This window comes from Mesocricetus auratus, unplaced genomic scaffold (assembly GCF_017639785.1).
Source record: "Mesocricetus auratus isolate SY011 unplaced genomic scaffold, BCM_Maur_2.0 Super-Scaffold_100691, whole genome shotgun sequence".
In the NCBI taxonomy this organism is placed as follows: Eukaryota; Metazoa; Chordata; class Mammalia; order Rodentia; family Cricetidae; genus Mesocricetus; species Mesocricetus auratus.
In genome coordinates this window covers 55,726,205-55,746,610 of record NW_024429267.1, presented here as the reverse complement: position 1 = coordinate 55,746,610, position 20,406 = coordinate 55,726,205, and the positions used below count along the sequence as shown (strand labels likewise).

At 50.0% G+C, this 20,406-nt stretch overlaps 1 protein-coding gene across 2 annotated transcripts in view; it reads right to left on the bottom strand.

Moving 5' to 3' along the window:
• Window positions 1-19,287, bottom strand: part of Ctdspl (CTD small phosphatase like) — a 115,690-nt gene extending 96,403 nt beyond the window's left edge. Inside the window, exon 1 of one of the 2 annotated variants that reach the window (XM_021234196.2) lies at window positions 19,138-19,287. In XM_021234196.2, the coding sequence (XP_021089855.1) occupies window positions 19,138-19,216 (79 nt within the window). In that variant the 5' untranslated portion in view covers window positions 19,217-19,287. The remainder of the gene's footprint in view (window positions 1-19,137) is intronic. The other variant, XM_005082353.4, reaches the window with a different exon arrangement.
• Between the last annotated feature and the right edge of the window lie 1,119 nt (window positions 19,288-20,406).

Below are 20,406 nucleotides of genomic sequence, written 5' to 3'. Positions count from 1 at the left end.
AGGAATGTATCCCATTAAAAGCTGCCTGCGGCAGGCGCAAGAGGCAACTTCCGGAGAAGTGTAGCTGCCGTCTTTCATAAATCGAAAGAAAGGGCTTGTAGCAGTCTCCGTGTATTTTTCAAGCTTCCTTTTAACTCCAGGGTCAGACAGACCAGGGTTAACTCCCAGCTTTCCCATCGCGTGCGTGTACAGCCCATCAGAGTGAGCTACCAAACTCCTCTGAGACTTGGCTTCCTCTGCCATGTGGTGGGCAATACTGACACCCTAAAGCAGCATGGAATAAGACACACATGTAGACAGCTTAACACACGTCAGTCATGGAGGTACAGCGTGCGTGGTTCTTTGTACATCCCTTCCCTAGAGCACTACGCTCAAGTATCTCAAAATAGCCAGGACCAGTGAGATAGCTCAGTGAGTAAAGGCATTTTCCACTAAGACAGATGACCTGATTGATCCTTGGGACCCGCAAGGTAGAGAGACCCGTTCCTACAAGTTATCTTCTGATTTACACACACACACACACACACACACACACACACACACACACACACACACACAATAAATGCAATAAGCATTTTTGAAATAAAATAGCGAGGTCTATTCATGTGTGCATTCTGGAACCTGTTGGGGTCGAACAGGACAGAGTGTTGCTCAACAAATACTGACTGAGTAAGCAATCTGAGATAACAATAATGGTTAATCTGGAATGTCTGGTAGGTGTTTGTGTATTTGGCAAATGCCTTTGACGCATCACTTAGTTCTCTTAACAACTCTAGCAGGTATTCACCACTATGAACTGAAGGCTCAAAGACATCCATCACCTAGGGCTGAGGAGACAGCTCAGTTGGTTAAGTGACTTGAATTTAATCCCCAGAAGCCATATTAAAAAAAAAAAAAAAGAAGCCAGTTTGATGGTGCTCACTTGAACTCCCAGTTCTGGGGAGGTGGGGACAGGTGGGTGGCTGGCTATCAGTCTAGCCCACTTAATGAGGTCAGTGAGAGATACTATCTCACACAGGTGGCTGACTCTCCCCTTCAGGAGTCTTTCCCTTTCCTTACATATGACTTTTCTTCTGCGTAGTTCTTTCTCTCCTAATCCTGTGTGTAAGCCTATATTAAAGTCTCTTTAAGAGCTGGGCATGGTGGTGCACACTTTTAGTTCCAGCACTGGGGAGGCAGAAGCAGGCCGATCTCTGTGAGTTGGAGGCCAGCCTGGTCTACAGAGTTCCAGGACAGTTAGAGCTACACAGAAAAACCTTGTCAAACAAACAACTTTAAAACAAACAGACCTCAATCCATGCCATATATTTTACTTAAGACAGTTTAAACACAGAAATGATGCAAACTGCTCTCCCCCCTCCCCGCCCCCTCCAAAAAAAAAAACTTCTAGGAGAAAATCTCTGGGTTAGCAAAGCAAAGCCATCAACATGACACTGTAAACGTGACTCAAGTTAGATTTTATCCAAATTAGAGATCCCCACTCTCGAGAGACACCCGTGACACTCCCAGCTATGAGGACATCTACTACCAAAACCCAGAAAAGCTGGGCCTGGTGGTTCGTGCTGCAACCTCAGGACGCTGGGGGCTGAGGTAGGACTGAGAGCAGTCCAAGCCTAGGCGATAAAGGAAGTCTGCCCCAACCCTCCCTGACTCCAAGGAAACAAGCAAGCAAGCGCAGCAAACAAAACGCAGAAGGGAGACTCTGGGACGCTGGCGCTGTAGGGGATGCCTTGAAGAGCAGCGTGGAGGGTCCTCAAAACACGCCAAGAGCAACTAACCGTCAGTGGGTCTAGCAGTTCTGCACGTAAGCATAAACGCTGAGCCCTAAAGTAAGAACTCAGAACGTTTGTACCCCAGGGTTCAGAGCAGCGTTCACAGACACTAAACCACAGAAGCAACAAGAACTCAGAATGTTTGTACCCCAGGGTTCAGAGCAGCGTTCACAGACATTAAACCGCAGAAGCGACAAGAACTCAGAACGTTTGTACCCCAGGGTTCAGAGCAGCGTTCACAGACACTAAACCGCAGAAGCGACCAGAGCGCCCACAAACAGATGAGTGGAAAAGTGAAGAGGCCCGATACAGACGAGGAATGCCATTTACCTTTAAAATTAAAGATGAATAATATTCACAACTTCCTTCTGACATAACAGTGTGTGCCGGGAAGAAACTCTCTCTCTCTCTCTCTCTCTCTCTCTCTCTCTCTCTCTCTCTCTCTCTCTCTCACACACACACACACACACACACACACACACACACACACACACCGGGCCATGGATGAAGTCCGAGGGCGTTTTTTGTTAAAGTGAGGCAAACAAGTTCCCAAAAGATCTAAGGAAGGACGGAGCATCAGGGCACAGAGACAGAAGGCAGGGTGGTGGTTGCTAGGGAATACGGGGACAGGGAAAACGCCGGTACACCACTTAGCAGATACTGCCAATTTTACGACATGAAAGAATTACAGGGATGGAGGGAGCAACGGCTGTACAGCAGCATAAATGTGTGCTTGGTACCCGTGAACTGTACACTCTAAATGGTGAAATTTTACATTATGTGGGTTTTTTTAATATGAAAGATTTATTTACGTTAATTTTATGTGTGTGGGTGTTTTACTGGCATGTGTGTCTATGCATCACATGTATGCAGTGCCCACAGAGGCCAGAAGAGGGTGTCTGTATTGGACCCAAGCCCAGTTCCTCTGCAAGAGCAGCAAATGCTCTTAACTGATGAGCCGTTGCTGCAGCTGGTGTGTGTGTGTGTGTGTGTGTTAAGGTGTGTGTGTGTGTGTGTGTGTGTGTGTTAAGGTGTGTGTGTTAAGGTGTGTGTGTGTGTGTTAAGGTGTGTGTGTGTGTTAAGGTGTGTGTGTGTGTGTGTGTGTGTGTGTGTGTGTTAAGGTGTGTGTGGTGGGGTTAGGGAACGGAATGTTCAAGGCCCTGGGTTATTCCCCAGAACTGCATATTCTAGGTGAAAATTTTGCAAAACACATAGAAAAAGTACTTGAATTTCAATCTGTATTAAAAACAGATCACTAGTAAGAAATCAAACAACCTAGTTGAAAATTTTAGAAGTAGGACTCTCTGCATCATTAGGGCGTTGGGCTTGGGACAGCTGAAGAGCAGGTACTTAACATGCACACGCCTTGGGTTCTGTCTCCGGAGCCAAGGCAAACAAAGAGCCAAAACCGCACAGCTTGATAAGACACTCAAATGAAATGACAATACCAAAGACAGATAAGCAGCATATCAACAGGGACGGTCACATGGCTGCTTGGAATCAAAAGGGGACTGCCAGAGAGAAGGGCCAGTGGAAACATTTTATCTTGATAGAGACGGTGGATTCCATGGCTGTAAACTTGTGTTTTTATTCTCTGCAAATTTACCTTGACACACATATTAAATGTAGAATCAAGGAGATCAAGTGTGACACCACATGTCTGTATCTCAAGGCTTGAAGCAGGATTGCAAGCTCCAGGCCAGCCTGGGCTAGACAGTGAGACCCTGTTTCAAAGAAAACAACAAGGTTCAGAAATCAATCAGGGGAGAAGTTAGGCCTATGGTAGTGTTCTAGAAAAATTAATTCTTGGGCTGGGGAGATGGTTAGCTCAGTTAGTGTCCGGAGGCACAAGGGCCAGAGTGGGATCCCCACAACCCACAAAGGGCTGGGGTACAGCAGCAGAGCTGGGGAGGTAAAGACAGGGATGTTTCTGGGGCTCATGGCCTGGCCAGTCCAGCTTAACTAATGACACCCAGGCTAAGCAAGAAACCCTGTCCCAAAAAGCAAGGCGGCTAGGACTCAAGGGATCACACCCAAGGATGATCTCTGGTCTCCACATGCATATACACACACATATGAACACATATGAACATACACACACGTGCACACACATATGAACCCACACATACACGAACACACACACACCCAGTTGCTGGCGCTTGCACAACAGACAGAGTGACAACAATACAGATTTTAGAATTGCTTGATGACTGCCATTAGATGTACTACTGTAATCAAAAGTGAGTATGTTCCGTTTCCTGAAGAAGGAGGAAGAGAGTATGGCCTTAACCGAGGTCTTTGGACTCAAAGCCAATGGTTTCTGTCTTCGGCTTAAACAAGCCCAACACTCAGAACAAACTTACAGCCAAGCATGAAAACCAAATCTTGGTTGGAATACATGAAGTGCAATTTGCAGCACAATATTCTTTCGTATTGGCCCTACGAGGCTACATTTATCAAGCCATGCTGACAAGGTAAAGCAGATTGTTCTTCAGGAGGCTGGAACATCGCCCTGTGGTCTTTGGTTCCGTACTAATTTTGAAAAGTAAGAATAGCTCCAGCCATCAAATGTTCAACCACTTCTCTTCAATTTTTAAAGTGCTCTACAGTACAAGGATTTGGGAACATTCTGGCAAACAGCCTTAATACAAATTATAATTACAAAGAAACCTTTCAGTTTTTGATTTGACACAGCTACTCAGAATCAACACGCACTGTTAGGGAATTGCATAATCCTAGGCAGAATAAAGACAGTTTTTGATTGGGCCCTGGTGCAGGAGGATTATACCATCAGTGTGCGCAGTTGTGATTCCAAACCCAGATGTCCACATCCCAACCCAGAGCTTCAAGGGGCTCCTGAGTCTTTGCTCCGCTATGCATTGTTAGCACGGAGCTAGGAAGACATATACCTGCTTAGTTTCTTAGCAAATCACTTCTGTATTCCCATTTAGAGAAAAGCAAAATTGAGGATAGGAAAGACATACTGAACGGTAAAGAGAAAAAGGTGTGTCCATACGTGTGTGGGGGGGGTCACATTGACATGTGTGTGTGGGTTCACACTGACATGTGTGTGCATGTGTGTGTGGGTTCACACTGACATGTGTGTGCATGTGTGTGGGTTCACACTGACATGTGTGTGCATGTGTGTGTGGGGGGTTCACACTGACGTGTGTGCATGTGTGGGGGGTGTGTGTGGGTTCACACTGACATGTGTGTGCATGTGTGTGTGGGTTCACACTGACATGTGTGTGCATGTGTGTGGAGGCCTGAGGCTGTAGCATCCTTGACTGTCTCTTCCTTATTCACTGAGGCAGGGACTCTCAGGCAGTCTGGGTAGACAGCCGGCTCTGTGATCCCTCTCCACCTTTAGATTGCTGGAATTAAAGGCAAGCCACCACTCCCATTTGGCAGTGACAATGGGTCCTAGGGATCAGGACTTTGGCCCTCAAGTTTATGTAACAAGTGATTTTTCTACTGAGCCATCTTCCCAGCCCAAGAAAGGAGATTTTTTAAAAAGCCCTCCTCCCCCACACACCCATACCCCAATCTTAACATTTAAAGTCTGATGAGTAAGGATTTCAGACATGGAAAATAAGTTCTAAGGTGTACACTATAATTTCAGCATTATGTAAGAGCGTTCTCGCTGCCCTTTCCGGTATGCAGACCCCCCTGGCCTGGGTCCTCACCTCCTCTGCAGCAGCGGCAGGAGGGATCTTTACACGTGCACGTATTTAAATGTGTGCGCAGACTCACTTGTGGCTGGTCCTCTCCCTTTCTCTGCCACTTACTGGCTGGAAGGTCCAGGGGCCTGAAGTCCTTTGGCACGACTCCGTCTTCCTTCAGTGCCCGCATGCCCCTCCCGCAGTACAGAAAGGGTTTTAAAAGCCCTTTGGTTGAAAAATAAAATCTTCTAAGGCAAGAGGTCCCTTCTGAGAACCCTGTCCTGATGTCGCAAAGGTTTTTTTTTTCCCCTCCTGGGGCAAGTTTCTAGAGCACACAGACCCACTTCCAAGGCAGACTTTCACAGTCGCTGGCCGGAAGCTCTGTCTCACAGCCATATGCACTAAATCCAGATCCACAATTCCAAGAAGGCATTTCTGTTTACTTAAATGGAGAGTTTCTTAACTGAGAAATAAAATTAAAGACATGAAGCTGAACATTCTCACTAACCAAACAGAATAGCAGCTAAAAAAAGTAAAATACATTTTACATTAGGACACTGGGGAACTTGGAGCTTAATTTTTATGTGAAGGTCAAAGCTTATGAATTAACCCTTTCAAGGCTGGTCAAATTGCTGGTGTCCCAGCAATCCTGCTTGAATTCATTCTTATCTTTTTGCTCTTTGTTTTTTTTTTTTGTTGTTGTTGTTGGGTTTTGTTGTTGTTGTTGTTTTTATGGACCATGTCCTTGGCTGGCTTGTAACCTGCTATGTAGACCAGGCTGGCTTCAAACTCACTGAGATCTGCCTGCCTCTGCCTCTCAAGGGCTGGGATTAAAGTGTGTGTGCCACCACACCCGGCTAATAATTTTTAAGATATTGAAAGCATCAAGAGAACTTGATTAATCCCAGCACTCGGGAGGCAGAGGCAGGCGGATCTCTGTGAGTTCGAGGCCAGCCTGGTCTACAGAGCGAGTTCCAGGACAGCCTCCAAAGCCACAGAGAAACCCTGTCTCGAAAAACGAAAAAAAAAAAAAAAAAAGAGAGAGAGAACTTGAGTTTTACGCTGCTCACTAGCATAATATCGAGGTAAGTCTTTACTTTTAAGGAGCTTGAGTGTTTGGGGCTGAAGAGAGAATGCAGTGATTGAGAGCGCTGGCTGCTTCTGCTGAGGACCCAGGCTCTGTCCCCAGCACCCACACGCAGGCTCACAGCCATCTGCAACTCCGGTTGACAAGGATCTGACCCCCTCCTCTGGCCTCTGTGGCCACCAGGCATGCGAGAGTGGCGGGCAGCCATACATGCAGGCCAAACACCTGCACACATAAATTAAAAATAAGTAAATATTTTTATAAACTCTAATAAAATATAAATGTCTTACAACTGCTTATCTGTTTCTAGGTTGGGCACACGGCACGACACACGTGTGGAGGTCAGGGGACAGCTTTCAGGAGTCGGTCCTCTCCTCCCACCACGCGGGTCCTGGGGGTCAGACTCAGCTTGCAAAGCTGGTGGGCGGCATCTTTAGCCACTGAGTCATCTCACCCACCCTTGAAAGGAACCTTTAAAAGGGTCATTTCCTCACTCTCGTCTTTAAAGTGTCTAATTTGGCTGGTCCTGGTGGTACACGCCTGTTTCCTCGGCACTGAGGTGTGAGAACGGAGAGTTCAAAGCCACCCTGGGCTGCATGGGAGTGACACCCCGTATCAAAACCATTGCATAATTAAAACTCAGTATTTAATTTGGCTGAGACTCACCGATAATTGAGGGAGGACTTCCAGGAAGACTGAGTTGTTATACTCACTTCCTTCCCACTAAACACAATTAACCCTTCTGGACTTTGTATCAGGGACAAATGAGTCAATCTTGAAAAGCAGAAAGAAGGCAAGCCAGGTAATGACCATGAGTCCTGGAGAAAATTTCCCTGGGGACCCCTTCTGCCTCATGGATCTAAGACCCACTGCTCAAAGGAGTTGCTTGTGAAAAAAAAAAAAAAAAGCATGGCTACAGACAAATGTCCCAGAAAAACCTTCTCTTTGTAACCCAGAGGCCAGATGATGAAAGGGAAATCTGGAAAGACCAAAATATTTTAGATAATAATCACTGGTTTGCAACCCAACACTGCCCCCATACACACATACTCACACCCAGCAGACCTGCACCATAAATGCCAGCAAATAGCAGGGCTACCAACCAAGACTCTACTCTCATCAGGCATAATGACCTATGTCACTAACCCTGGTGGGGACAAAGATGGCCAAGGACAGAGCAGGGTTGGTAATGAGCCCAGGGATGTAAGTGGCAACCACATGGCCAGTAGGGACTTCCACCCTGACCCAAGCATAAGACACAACCCCCCTTCCACCAGGATGGTATCACCGGAGGCGTGGGAAGAGCCAGGGCTTTCAATACCCATCGAGATAATGAGACCAGTCCTTTGTAGCCTATTAAAGACTCGTGGACACTGACCGCCCTTCTCTGCCCAGCCAACGGGGAGAACAGGAGCAAGGCGGGGCTCCCTTTCTTGCTGGAGTCGAGCGAGAGAAAGCTAAGACAGAAGACTTAAGCAAGACCCGGAGTCTTGACAGAACATGAAGACCTCCAGGTTTTGACTGTAATTCCCTTGTTACGCCGAAACCCAGGACACATCTCAAACTGAATGAAAATGAGCAACCAGCAGATGGAAACGCCATGATAACAGAGACAGGCTCACTTGACGAAGACTTCAAAGCGGCCATGATGAAACTCCTCAACAAGCAACTGAAGCACACTGAAAACAATGGGGGGGGGGGGACAGAAAGTCTGAGAGACGGAGAGACTGCAGAATAAGCAGAATCTTAGAATTAAAGGGTGCGTGCCTGGGGACCTGGGGGAAGGCTCGCTGGGTCACGCACTTGCCACACAAGTGTGAGGACCAGGGTTCAGACCCTCAGCAGCTGCGCACATTCCGGGCGGGCACGGCGATGTGTTTGCAGCCCCCAGAGCAAAGGGAGGCAAAGGCTCCCCGGAGCAAGTCGGCTGGATCAGAAAAACAGTGGGCTGCGGGTTCGGGTGACAGAGCCTGCCTCAAGATGTAAGGTCAGGAGCAGGCGAGGAAGACAGCTGGCGTCAGCACCCTGTGCCCGTGTGCACACCACACCACACCACACCACACCACACACGTTAACAGACGTGTGATTAAAAAAATATCCCGGCGGATAGGTTCTATGGCAGAGCCTGAAGACAGAACGACAGAAACTACCCAGCTTGAGCAAGGGGAGACTGAAAGAAAAGGAAAAAAACTCACTAGAGCAGCACTGACGACAATAACAAAAGTGACCAGGGAGGTTGGGGAGGTGGCGCGGAACACAGGAATTCGCCACTCTGGCTGACGACACAGGTTCCATTTCCAGCAGCCACATCATGGTTCACAGTACTCTACACCTCCAGTTCCGGAGGGTTCCAAGCGCACACACACAAAGAGGCAAAACATCCATACGCATAGAATAAAAGTAAACAAATCTTCATTAAAAAAAAAAAAGGATCTTGGTATCACTGGCATCTCAGCGGATAAGAATGGGTAGGGCTGGAAAAGGACTCGGGAAATCACGGCTGAACACTCCCCAAATTTGGCCAAGAGACCTAAACCCAAGAAGCAAAATGAACTGGAAACATACAAAGCAAAGAAATCCATGCCAAGATGCATCATGATTAAACTAATGAGAACTAACGATTACACAGCCACTTTGGAAACTGCAGCAGTTTCCTTTAAAACTCAACTCAATACTCTAAGCATAACAATCTCATCTGGGTACCCAGATGAATCCAAAACTTGTCTCTACCAAAGACGTGGACACAGTTGTTCATAGTAAACTTGTTCATTTTGTCAAAAGTCAGAGGCAAACCCGCTGTACCTCAGTCAGCAAGTGAACTATAATTGAACTGCTGTACATCTACCGAGCTAAATGCTATTCAACACTAAAACGGAATTGAAGGGATGGGGAATGTAGCAGCCTTGACAAGTGCTAGCTGTATGGGCATGAAGATCTGAGTTCCATCCTCGGAACCCAGATCCAGGAGCAGGGCATGGTGCCACACGCCTGTATTCCCAGCACTGGACAGGCAGAGGGGGCAGATTCCTACGAGTCAGGGTCATAGTCAAGCCTAATTGGTGAGCTTCAAGCTCTAGGCCAATAAGAGATCCTGTCTCAAAAAACAAAACGAATAGCTCCTAAAGAAAGACACCTGATGCTGACCTCCGGTCTTCACATTTACCTGCACACACATGCATGTACACCCATACACGTGTGTGCATACACGCACGCGCGCGTGCGCGCACACACACACACACAGAGTAATTCTTTTTTTTAAAGATTTATTTGTAATCACCTCTGTGTGCGTGCACGCACACAGAGACCAGAGAAGGAGTCAGATCTCTTGTAGCAGAAGTTACAGGCATTTGTGAGCCTCTAGAAATGGATGCTTGGATCTGAACTCCGGTCCCGTAAAATAGCAGGAAGTGCTCTTAACTTCTAACCCATCTCTCCAAGCCCCCAAAATAGTTTTTAAACCATGAGAAGACATGAAGGGACCCTAAATGCATTGTAAATTAAGAAAGCCAACCTGCAAAGGTTCCGTGCCCTATGGCTCCAACCAGATGGCCTTCTAGAAAAGGCAAACCATGGAGAAAAGATCAGCAGTTGCCAGAGACTGGGGGTTGGGAAGCGTGGTGAACACAGAAGGCTTCTAGGGCTCTGAAGTCACCCCGTTAGATGCTGTGACCGTGGACACCTATCACTGCACCTTTATCTAAGCTCATAAAATGGACAACGGCGACAGGGAGCCCTAATGTGTACTTCTTGTGCTGGGTGATAACGACGAGTCGATACGGAGCGAGTCGATACGGAGCGAGTCGATACGGAGCCATAAAGCCGCAATCACCACACGGCTCTGGGTGCTGGCAGTGGGGGAGGATGCCCACACTTGGCGCCAGGAGCTGTGTCGAGCTTACTGCTCAGTTTGACTGACCCTAAGGCTGCTCCAAACATTAAAGTTCATTTAACAATCACATGGAGCTGAATGAAAATGAAAATGAAAACAAAATCTGTGGGGGTTGCCACTACAGAAGTACTTAGAAACTTGGGACACTAAATACATTTATCAGGAAAGAAAAAAAAAAACAATAACAACAACAACAAAAAAAACTAGGCCTCTGAACTTCTCTCCAAAAACTCGGTGGCTGGGGGAGCAAAACAGACCCAAATCAAACCAAGTAGCAGAAATAAATTATAACATTGGACACAGAAGCTCGAGAAAAACAAACAATGAGCAAAGGCCACGGAAACTGAGACACCCTTAGCAAGACTAACAAAAAATAATATGGGGCTACAAACAACCACTGCCCTCATTGCTACTGGTTCTGCACACACCGGGAAGACAGCAAGGGAATAAATACTACAGACAGCTCAATGCTCAGGCATTTGTTAGCATAAATGAAATGTATCTGATCTCAAGAAACCCACTTGACCACAAATCTTTCCATATGGGACAGATTATTCAAGCATCTCTACAACTACTGAAAAAATTGAATTTGGAGATTTAAAAACTGGCCCCCAAATATCTCCAGACCCAGATTATTTCTGTGAAAAAATTAACACACTAACCCCACACAATTACTTCCAGAACATAGGACAGAGAGCTCCCTGACATATTTCACGAGGTTGGAAAACTTCAATATCTATAAAACTCAGAAAACACCCAGGACAGAGGGAACTTCACCAATCCAATGAATCAAAAATCCTGGTGGTGACTCAGGAAGCAGAGGCAGAGCTCTGTGAGTTCAAGGCCAGCGTGATCTACAGAGTGAGTTCCAGGACAGCCAGGGCTGCACAGTGAAACCCTGTCTCGAAACAAACAAACAAAATAACAAAGCAAAATAAAACGTGACAACTGGTATTATAACTATTGGTGGAAGACAATGAGCTCAATCTTCAGCTTGGGAGCTGTCAATTGTGGTTTAAACTGGAAACGTCGGGCATCTGAACACTTGGTCCCTAGCTGGTGACACTGGGGAGGTTTAGCTGGTACAGCCTGGCTGGAAGGAAGTGCATTGCTGGGAGTGGGCTCTGACATAAAAAGTCGTATGCCTACTTCCAACTGGAACTCTTGACTTCCCTCACATGGTTGAAGACGACGTGAGCTCTCAGCTTCCTGCTTCTGCCACCACGTCTGCTGCCTGCTGCCATGTGTCCCCGCCGGGAAGGACTCTTACCCCTCTGGAACCATTAAGCCCGAATCAACTTTCTTCTGTAGGATGCCTGGGCTACGGCTTTATCACAGCATCAGAAAAGTAACCAAGGCAGGAGCGTGCAAGGACATCCATGCATCCTCACCAGCTAGTAGCCAGTGTGATAAAGCAAGAATAAACGAAAAGCATACAGCCCCGAAGAAGAAAAACAAACGTACTCATCTGACAAGACAGCGTACATCGAAACTTGTGGGAGTTCACAGAAAAGCTCATAGCAAATCAGTCAGCTCAGCACACAGGATAAATACACAACATCAACTATATGTCTGCATGCTGACGCAGAACACATGGGCATCCAAATCAAAACTTGCAACGGCTTTAAGAAGAGAGCACAGTGGACCGTTACTAGGATTTGTTCACTAAGAATCATACAACCCTGATGCCAACCAGTCGTGCCTGGCTTTTTACATGGGTTCTGTGTAGTGGGTGTTCGCTCTGCGCATGACCTTGAGCTATCTGGCCTGACAGACATGGCACTTCACGCCTGCCTGCCATGTGACCTCTTAAAAAGGAAGGCGGGAGGGGGCGCACTCTCTTGGGTGGTGAAGACCAGGTCAGGGGCTTGAAGCAGGGTGTGATGGGTCCCCAGCTTTCCAAGGACTCTGCAACTGGATTTACCGTATCCTGTATTCATGTGTATTTTTCCCTTTTTAATAGCTTAATGAATCCTTGTCACCCCTTACACAGATGCACGTGGTTTCTCACTACCTTTATGGGGACTGGAACTCATGCCCTCATGCTTGCAGAGTCTGCATTCTTTTCAAAAGTTTATTATTATTATTATTATTATTATTATTATTTAATTTATGAGCATTGACTGGTGTTTTGCCTGCTTGTATGTCTGTGGTGAGCGTGCTGGATCCCCTGGAACTGGAATTACAGACAGTTGTGAGCTGCCATGTGGGTGTTGGGAATTGAACTCAGGACCTCTGGAAGAGCAGCCAGTGCTCTAATGCCCTGAGCCATTTCTCCAGCCCCCAGAGTAAGCATCCCTAACATCTGTGCCACCTCCACAGCCCCTGCTCTTCCTCTGGACTTCTGTACCCTTGTTTAAAATCTGCTGGGTGTGTTTGTGTGGGTCTGCTTCTGAGTTCTGTGTCTTACTCCACTCTACGCCTGAGCCTGCATCATTTAATCTTAAAAATACGGTTGGTGACCACTCCCTATCTACAATGGGATGACATGGCTTGGTGGGTAGGAGCGCTTGCTGTACAAGCATGAGGGTCACGTTCAAATCCCCGGCACCCACCTAAAAAGCCAGATGTGGCTGTACAAGTCTGTAACTTCAGTGCTGTGTGTAACAGAGCCACGAGGGTAGCAGGGCCTCCTCACAAGCCTGGTTCAGTGAGAGACCCACGGCAATAAGACAGACAGCGACAAGGCAGGACATACCACACACATACACGGCTATAATATTATTTTTAAAACGACAACATTAAATACGCAAGAGGCTTTAGAGAACAGATGCTTTCTTGCTATTAAGAAAGCAAAACAGAGCCGGGTGGTGGTGGTGCACACCTTTAATCCCAGCACTCAGACGCAGGTCTCTGTGAGTTTCAGGCCAGCCTGGTCTCCAGAGAGAGTTCCAGGACAGGCTCCAAAACTACACAGAGAAACCCTGCCCCAAAAAAAAAAAAAAACAAAAAGCAAAATGGTATGTTTACTCAAGGAAACAGTAGTTTACTTTAAATAAACTTGTGGCCATCTCATGACCCGGTAACTACACTTAAATAAAAATGTCCATGTGTTTACAACAGCTTCATTCAGAATACCCCAAATCTAGAAGTAACCTAAATTTCCTTCAGAGGATGAGCAATCAAAACTGTGGTATGCTCACACCGCTGAATATTACACAGCAAGGAAAAAGGAAAGCCGAACTAGTAACACGAGCAGCAACCGAATGACTGTGGAAATCACACTGGGGAAAAAAGCCAACAGAAAAGATCGCATTCTGTCTGATCCCACCTAGCCAGCATTCCTGAAATGACACAATTTTGGAATGGAAACCAGAGTAGGGGTTGCCAGTGTGCTGAGGATGGGGAGCAGGCAAGGAAGGGAAAGTCTGAGACTACAAAGACCATTAGGAGTGAGCCTCCTGGTCAGGTAACATTAGGAGAGAGCCTCCTGGTCAGGTAACATTAGGAGAGAGCCTCCTGGTCAGGTAACATCATTAGGAGTGAGCCTCCTGGTCAGGTAACATCATTAGGCGTGAGCCTCCTGGTCAGGTAACATCATTAGGAGGAGTGAGCCTCCTGGTAAGCTAACATCGGCCTTAGTGTCACTCTCCACACCCTGGCTGTGAAACCATTCAAAGTCTTGCAAACTTTTAACTTTGAAGGGGCCAGGGCGGAGGAGACAGAGGGTCTCTGTGACCCCACCACTCCCTTTCTTTTCTCTGCGAAGGGTCATCCACGGGTCAGCCTGGAATCTGGCTCTTGGTCTCAGCAGTTGGAGTATAGAGGTACGCACCACCACACACCTCTGTGTGATTTCTTGTAACAACACGAATCTACAGTTATGTCTAAACAGAAGTTTAAGTCAGGCATGGGGAATTTAAGTCTGTCGTAGACTGCACACCTTTAATCTCAGCACTGAAAGACAGAGGCAGGGGATTTCTGAGCTTGTGGCCAACCTGATCTCCAGACAGGGCTACGTGGGAAACCCTGTCTCAACAACCACAACCACGGCAAAAAGTTTACTCTGAAAAACTTAACTGGGCACACTGGCATGTCACTGCGATCCCAGGAGGTAAAGGCTAACTCTAGCTACACAGAAAATTCCTGAGCAGCCTGAACTTCCTGAGACCCTGTTTCGCAGTCCCTCCGCAAAATCTCAGTGTGAACCTCCTTTCAATCTATCCCGTCGTCTGAAATCATTTCTGCTGTAAGAACCTTGTCTCTGCGGTAGATCTGTCAGCACCTCCAAGGTTGGAGGCTCTCAGTTACGACTAAAAGCTGCTGTTCCAGAGAACGGGGTTCAAGTCCCAGCACCACATGGCAATCAATGTACAGCTGTGTTTAACTCCAGCCTTGGTCTGACTCCCTCTTCTGGCCTCTGCACACACAAGCTAAACACTCATACACATGAAATAACATTTTTAAGCTGTATTTTATAAAAGACTAAGAGCCACAAACATTTATGAGAAGCAGAGTCAGAGCTTTGGGCACAAATACACCAGCCTGCGGTAAACTCCAGCAAACCTACTAGCCCACAAAACAGTCAGCTGTTTAGCCAGCACTGAAATGTTCTGGGTATTTCTGCATATTAATCGAGGTTCCTTGGAGTTTGTTTTGTTATTGTACAATTCCTTCGGATGGTTTCTTTCCAAAGAGCTAGGGGAAATGCCCTTTCTTAGTAAGAAACAATTCATCCAAAACCAGAAGCACCATTTTCACCAATGTTTCACTCGCTGCTCAGCCTTCGCCCCTGACAGAATCATCCCTGTGCACCTGGCTCCTCCCACATTGTGTGTGTGTGTGTGTGTGTGTGTGTGTGTTTCTAGACATTTGTTCAGTTCTGCATATTTCATTTTTTTAAACAAGATAGGATCACACTGTTTGTCATTCTTGAGGCTTCTTGCTTTGAAATGTCTCAGAAAGTCACATGTCTGCATGTGCAGAAGTAACGTGTCTGTTCCTGTGGCCTGGTGGCGTTTGCTCTGCAGGACTGAGCCTTATTCACCTGCTGACCCCGGATGGCTGGGAGTGTTGCTACTGCAAGGGCAGTCGGCAGTGGCATCACCATGCTATGTCCTGGAGCCCAGAGGTGACGACTCCTCTGTGACAGAGACCAGACACAGGGATCAACTGCACCCACACTGGTCCCCTCTGCTTTGGTCTTCTTTTCCTCCTACATGGGCTAGACACGCCGTAAAAAGTTAATTCCCTCTGTTTTGCTTGAGGCTAAAGGAGGCCAATCAAACATGAAGGCACAAAAGTTTCCCGAGCTGTCCCTGGGAATGGTCGGCTTTCCGGGTTAAGAGGGATAAGCATGGCGGGCTCTGTCTCTTTTCCTTCCTTGAGAGTGACTAGGGGACTAGAGGGGTGTCGCCCAGGAGGCAACATGGGACAATCGCTGTGACGCTGGCTCTAACACGGGAGCAGCCGACCTCGGACGCTTGTCAGTCGGCCTAGGCGGCAGCCAAAAGCATTCCTCATCCTGTAAGTATTAAGTCACACTTAAAAACGCCTGTACTCCTGAGGCTGGCTCAGAGAGCTGGCTGCTCCTACAGAGGACCCGGGGTTCAGTCCCAGCACCTGCATGGTGGCTCACCAGCCACCTGTAACCCCGGTTCCAGGGCCTCTTCTGGCCTCCACACCCCATGGGTGTATGGACATATGTGTGGGCAAAGCACCCATACATGTGAAATAAAAATTAAGTCAATCTTAAGGACAAGAAAATTTGATTTTTTTTTTACTTTCTCCCAAGTCTACTGATCGGAGCCGTCTTCCAAACATCTGTCATATTTGAACACTGAATGTTTAACAAGAATGACCTGGGAATGGGAGTTCACAGATTCACGAGTCATTCGGGTTTTCTCCCCCGTGGCCTTCTCACTCCTATCTCTTGTCTGCTTTTCTAAGTGCTCTGAGATGGGGAAGCAGGAACAGCTAGATTGGGGGGGGGTAGGGGATTGTTCCTGGTACCCTCACCCTAGCAACCCAATCAAACCCAACTGGAAGGAATGAGATCAGTGACGGGCTAATCTGACAGCGACAGCCACCACACGTGCTGTGTCAAGAGGTGCTTCAGCTTGCTGCCAGCACTCCAGACTTCCTTTGCAAATCTGTGCTGAAGCAAGGCTTGTGGGGCAGGGGTCCCCAGGGCAGAGTTCTCAGTCTTCTCTTACCCTCCCATCAAATCCCAGAGAGGCTGGCTGGTCACCGTCATTCCTATTGGACGGAACTAGATAATGAAAGCAAGCATTTTAAACCATCCGCCGTTTTCATACCACCAACACTTCTGAACACTGCGGGCTCAGTGTTTAATAACCAAATGACCGTCTTAATTTAAATCATGCAAAGCGTGTCCTGCCTATCTGAAGATTATCAGCATACTTAAGCTGGGAGCACGGCTGAACCTGTTTGGTGGTTTTATTATTCTCAAGAATCTGCTCCAGAATCTGATTCTCAGAAATAGACATGAAGGTGGGAGGAGCACGTGCTGGAGGGGGGCGGGGTGGGGGGTGGGGAGCTGGGGGGCGGAGACGATCAAGAGACCCTGCTTATAGGTGGGGCTGTCAAAGAACAAGCCCAGTTGTCTTCTTTTCCAAGATGGGGTTTCTCTATGTAGCCTTGGCTGCCCTGGAACTCCCATCAGTACACCAGGCTGGCCTTGAACTCACAGAGATTCTCCTGCCTCTGCATCCTGAGTGCTGGGATTAAAGGCATGCATGAGCCGCCACCACCCAGCCAAGCCAAGAATATTTTTAAAAAAAGAACAATAAAAATTGATTCTCAAGTATTGTGCTATACCACACACGATCAAAATTATGTTAACTTTCTGAAGTGAAAAACAAATGTTGGTGGGATTTTAATGCTTTTAGTAGCCAGGCGCCCCACCCTAGGACAGCAGGCAAGGAATTCCCCCAATCAGCTGACAAGCAACCAATCTCACACTGGAAAGAAACAAAATAGGCGGTTAAAGATGTGAAAAGCCTGTACAGAAAAGCAATGTCAACAAGCCTCCAGTAACATGTACAACGTCTGGCTTTTCTATGGACTAACTTAACTGCTTCAGGAATCTGAGCAGTCAGGGGATTGCCTGCTTCTGAGGTGACGGAGCAGCCAGAGGGCCCAGGTGCTGACAAGTATCCCTCGCCGCCAGCCGTACCTCTTGCTACAAGAACTGAGGGTTCACTCTCAAAAGCCCACAGGAGAGAAGAACACCGAGTTCACCAAACTTTCTTGATGTTTCCTTCAGAGACCCTCCTGGAGGGGACATACCCAGCCAGGGCCCCCAAGAACTCTGGCCCCTATGGTGGGAAGGCTAGACCACAGGGGTGCTATTCCCATAGGCCCCAGGCAGACGTGGGATGCAGACCAGACCCTCTTGCAGGGTTTTTAAAGCTTGTTTGTAGGGCAGGGAGGGCTTCTGGGGAGAGTTTGAATTCTCTACATTTAGAAGATGACCAGTGTTTACCGTGTATGGAGTGAAATGGGAAGGCAAATCCCCACCTGAGGGGATCCTCTGGAGACTCAGCGTTTTCCAGGCTGGCCCAGGGGTCCTGCCTGTGGGGAGGTGCTGGACTGTCCTGCTGTCCCCATCCTATTTCCCAGGAGGGCTGCAGTCCTTGCTCAGGCATGCAGAGTGGAGGGGGCAAGCGGGTCCTGGGGGGGGGTCCAGGTGTCCTGCTGCACACCGCAGGAGGTCAGTGAAGTGTGAGTTAGCCACCAGAACAAACCAAGGCAGATTGGTCTGCTCTTTAAAACAGGCTGTCCAAGCAGCAGGGCACACAGCGACTCCAGGCAGTTCCGAGGGGTCAACACACCAAGAGCAAAAAGTAAACAGAGAAAGGGACTGAGCCCAGAATATGCCCCCAAACAAGCCAGGCACAACACCCCATTGCCGGCTGGGCCCCCGCCCCAACCAGCTCCCCCAAAGGGACAGCTTCCATTCAGCCACCGCTCCCCCAAAGGGACAGCTCCCACTCAGCCACCGGAGGCCTGAGATGCCAGGCTTTGGAGTCCCCTCTCAGGATGGCTCTGAGACAAGAGCTAAGAAGGAAGTGTTCTCGTGTGTGTGTGGTGTTGTGGGGTCAGCGCTGAGTCCCTTCCACATGCTCAACCAACTATTCTGAAGAGGCGGCCTCACTGGGCACTCGGGTCACCACAGGTTCTCGGTCAGGGCGGCAGATACACACACACACACACACCCTTACAGCAGAGACACAGTGTGCATTCGCTCTGCCAGTTGGGGAGCGTAGGCACACAATCACACGCACACCAACTCCATCAGGAGTGCACATACACACACCCGATGTCCCCAGGCTGCGGCTCTGCACACAATCCACCACCTCTCAGACAGAAGCACATAGGCCACCACGTAAGACCACAAACTCACAGCCTGTCGGCAACACACACAATCTGTTAGAAGCACACACGCCCTTACAGTCTCCCAGCTGGCCTGCGCGTACACCAGGTGCACCCACAACCTGCCACACGCACCGCAAGCACACTTAGACCAGCTCTGTGCGGTGCACACACCCGATCCCAACTTCTCGCTCGCTCAAGCACGCTCCCATGAGCTCAGCTGGCACACGCACCCTCGCAGCCTCCCTCTGCTCCAGGCGCACCCCACACCCACGCACCCTCCTGGCCCGGTGCACCCCTCCCCCACGCCCGTGCGGGCGCACACCGAGAACTCCGACGACGCGGGGTGCACTCACGCCCCTCGCGGCAGCTGCCGGTGCCCCTCCTCACCTTTTTCGCCCGCGCCGGGAGATCGGGCCTCGTCCTCCTTGGGGTTGGTCACCTGGGTGATGATGGCCGGACCGTCCATGGGTGCGCGCAGCGCCGGCCGCCCGCAGGCCCGGCCCCCCCGCAAGCTAGGCGCGGGGGGCGCGCGGGGGCGCGGCGCAGGGGGCGCGCAGGGGCGCGGCGCGGTGGGGCGCTCGCCGCCGCCGGGGCGCGCCCGCCGCCCGGCCCCGCGCTCCGAGAGAGGAGGCCGGGGCCCGCGCCCCAGCTCCCGCCGCCGCCGCCGCCGCCGCCGCCGCCTCTGGGCTCGAGCGGCCGCCGCCTCGTCAGCATGAACCCCGGAGCCGCGCCCGGGAGAGCCGCGCTCGGGGAGGCGGAGCGGGAGGCCCGGCGCCGCGGGAAGCGCGAGCGGGCGACGGAGGGAAGGAGCGAGCGCTGAGCTAGGGCGGGAGGGCGGGAGAGAGGGAGCGCAGGAGGGAGGGAGGAAAGCGAGGAGGGCGGGCGGGTGGGTGTGTCCCGGCCCGAGGACTAGCCTCCACCGCCGCCGGCGCTGCCCGCCCGCCCGTCCGGGAGAGGGGTGCGGGGCCGAGTCCGGGGCCCAGCGCGCGGGGTGTGGTCTGGGGCCCGAGGGCCGCGGCGCGCGCGCGGGGCGCGGGGGGGCCTCGGGGTCGGTGGGAGGGTGCAGTGGAGCCCCGGAGAAGGAGCGGGCTCAGCGATCGGGATGTGGGCCGGGGAGCGCCGAATGGATGAGCGCCCCGGGCGTGCGCCGTGGAGGCCCGGGTGCAACGGGATCGCCGGCTGAGGCCCAGGGAGCTTTATTCACCCCGAGGCCAGACGCCGTGGGAGACGTTTGCAATCGCTAGTGGGTTCCGGGTGAGGGACGTCCTGACGCTCGGACTGGGAATGGAGGGTTCCGCAGGGGATTGGGGAGCGAGGCTGCAGAAGGGCTCGGGCACGGAGTTGGGGTGATGTAGAGCTAGGGTGTGCGGTAAGGCGGAGGGGGTGCTGGGCCCGGCAGTGAGGAGGCGGTGAGCGGCGCGCAGAGTCCGCAGACCCGGCTCGCACTGTGCAGAACGCATTAGCAGTCGGGGTGAGAGTCTGTGCGGAGCAGTGCGTCCTCGAGGCTAGACCCCTTGGCACGTGGCGCCCTGGGCACCTCGGCGAGGGGCTGTGGGCGCCTCGGCCTCCCGGAGGCTGCAAGGAGGTTGTGGGTGGCTGAGGGCGGAAGTGGCCTGTGGGAACGGAGTCGGGCCAGGACTCAAACATGGGGCATCG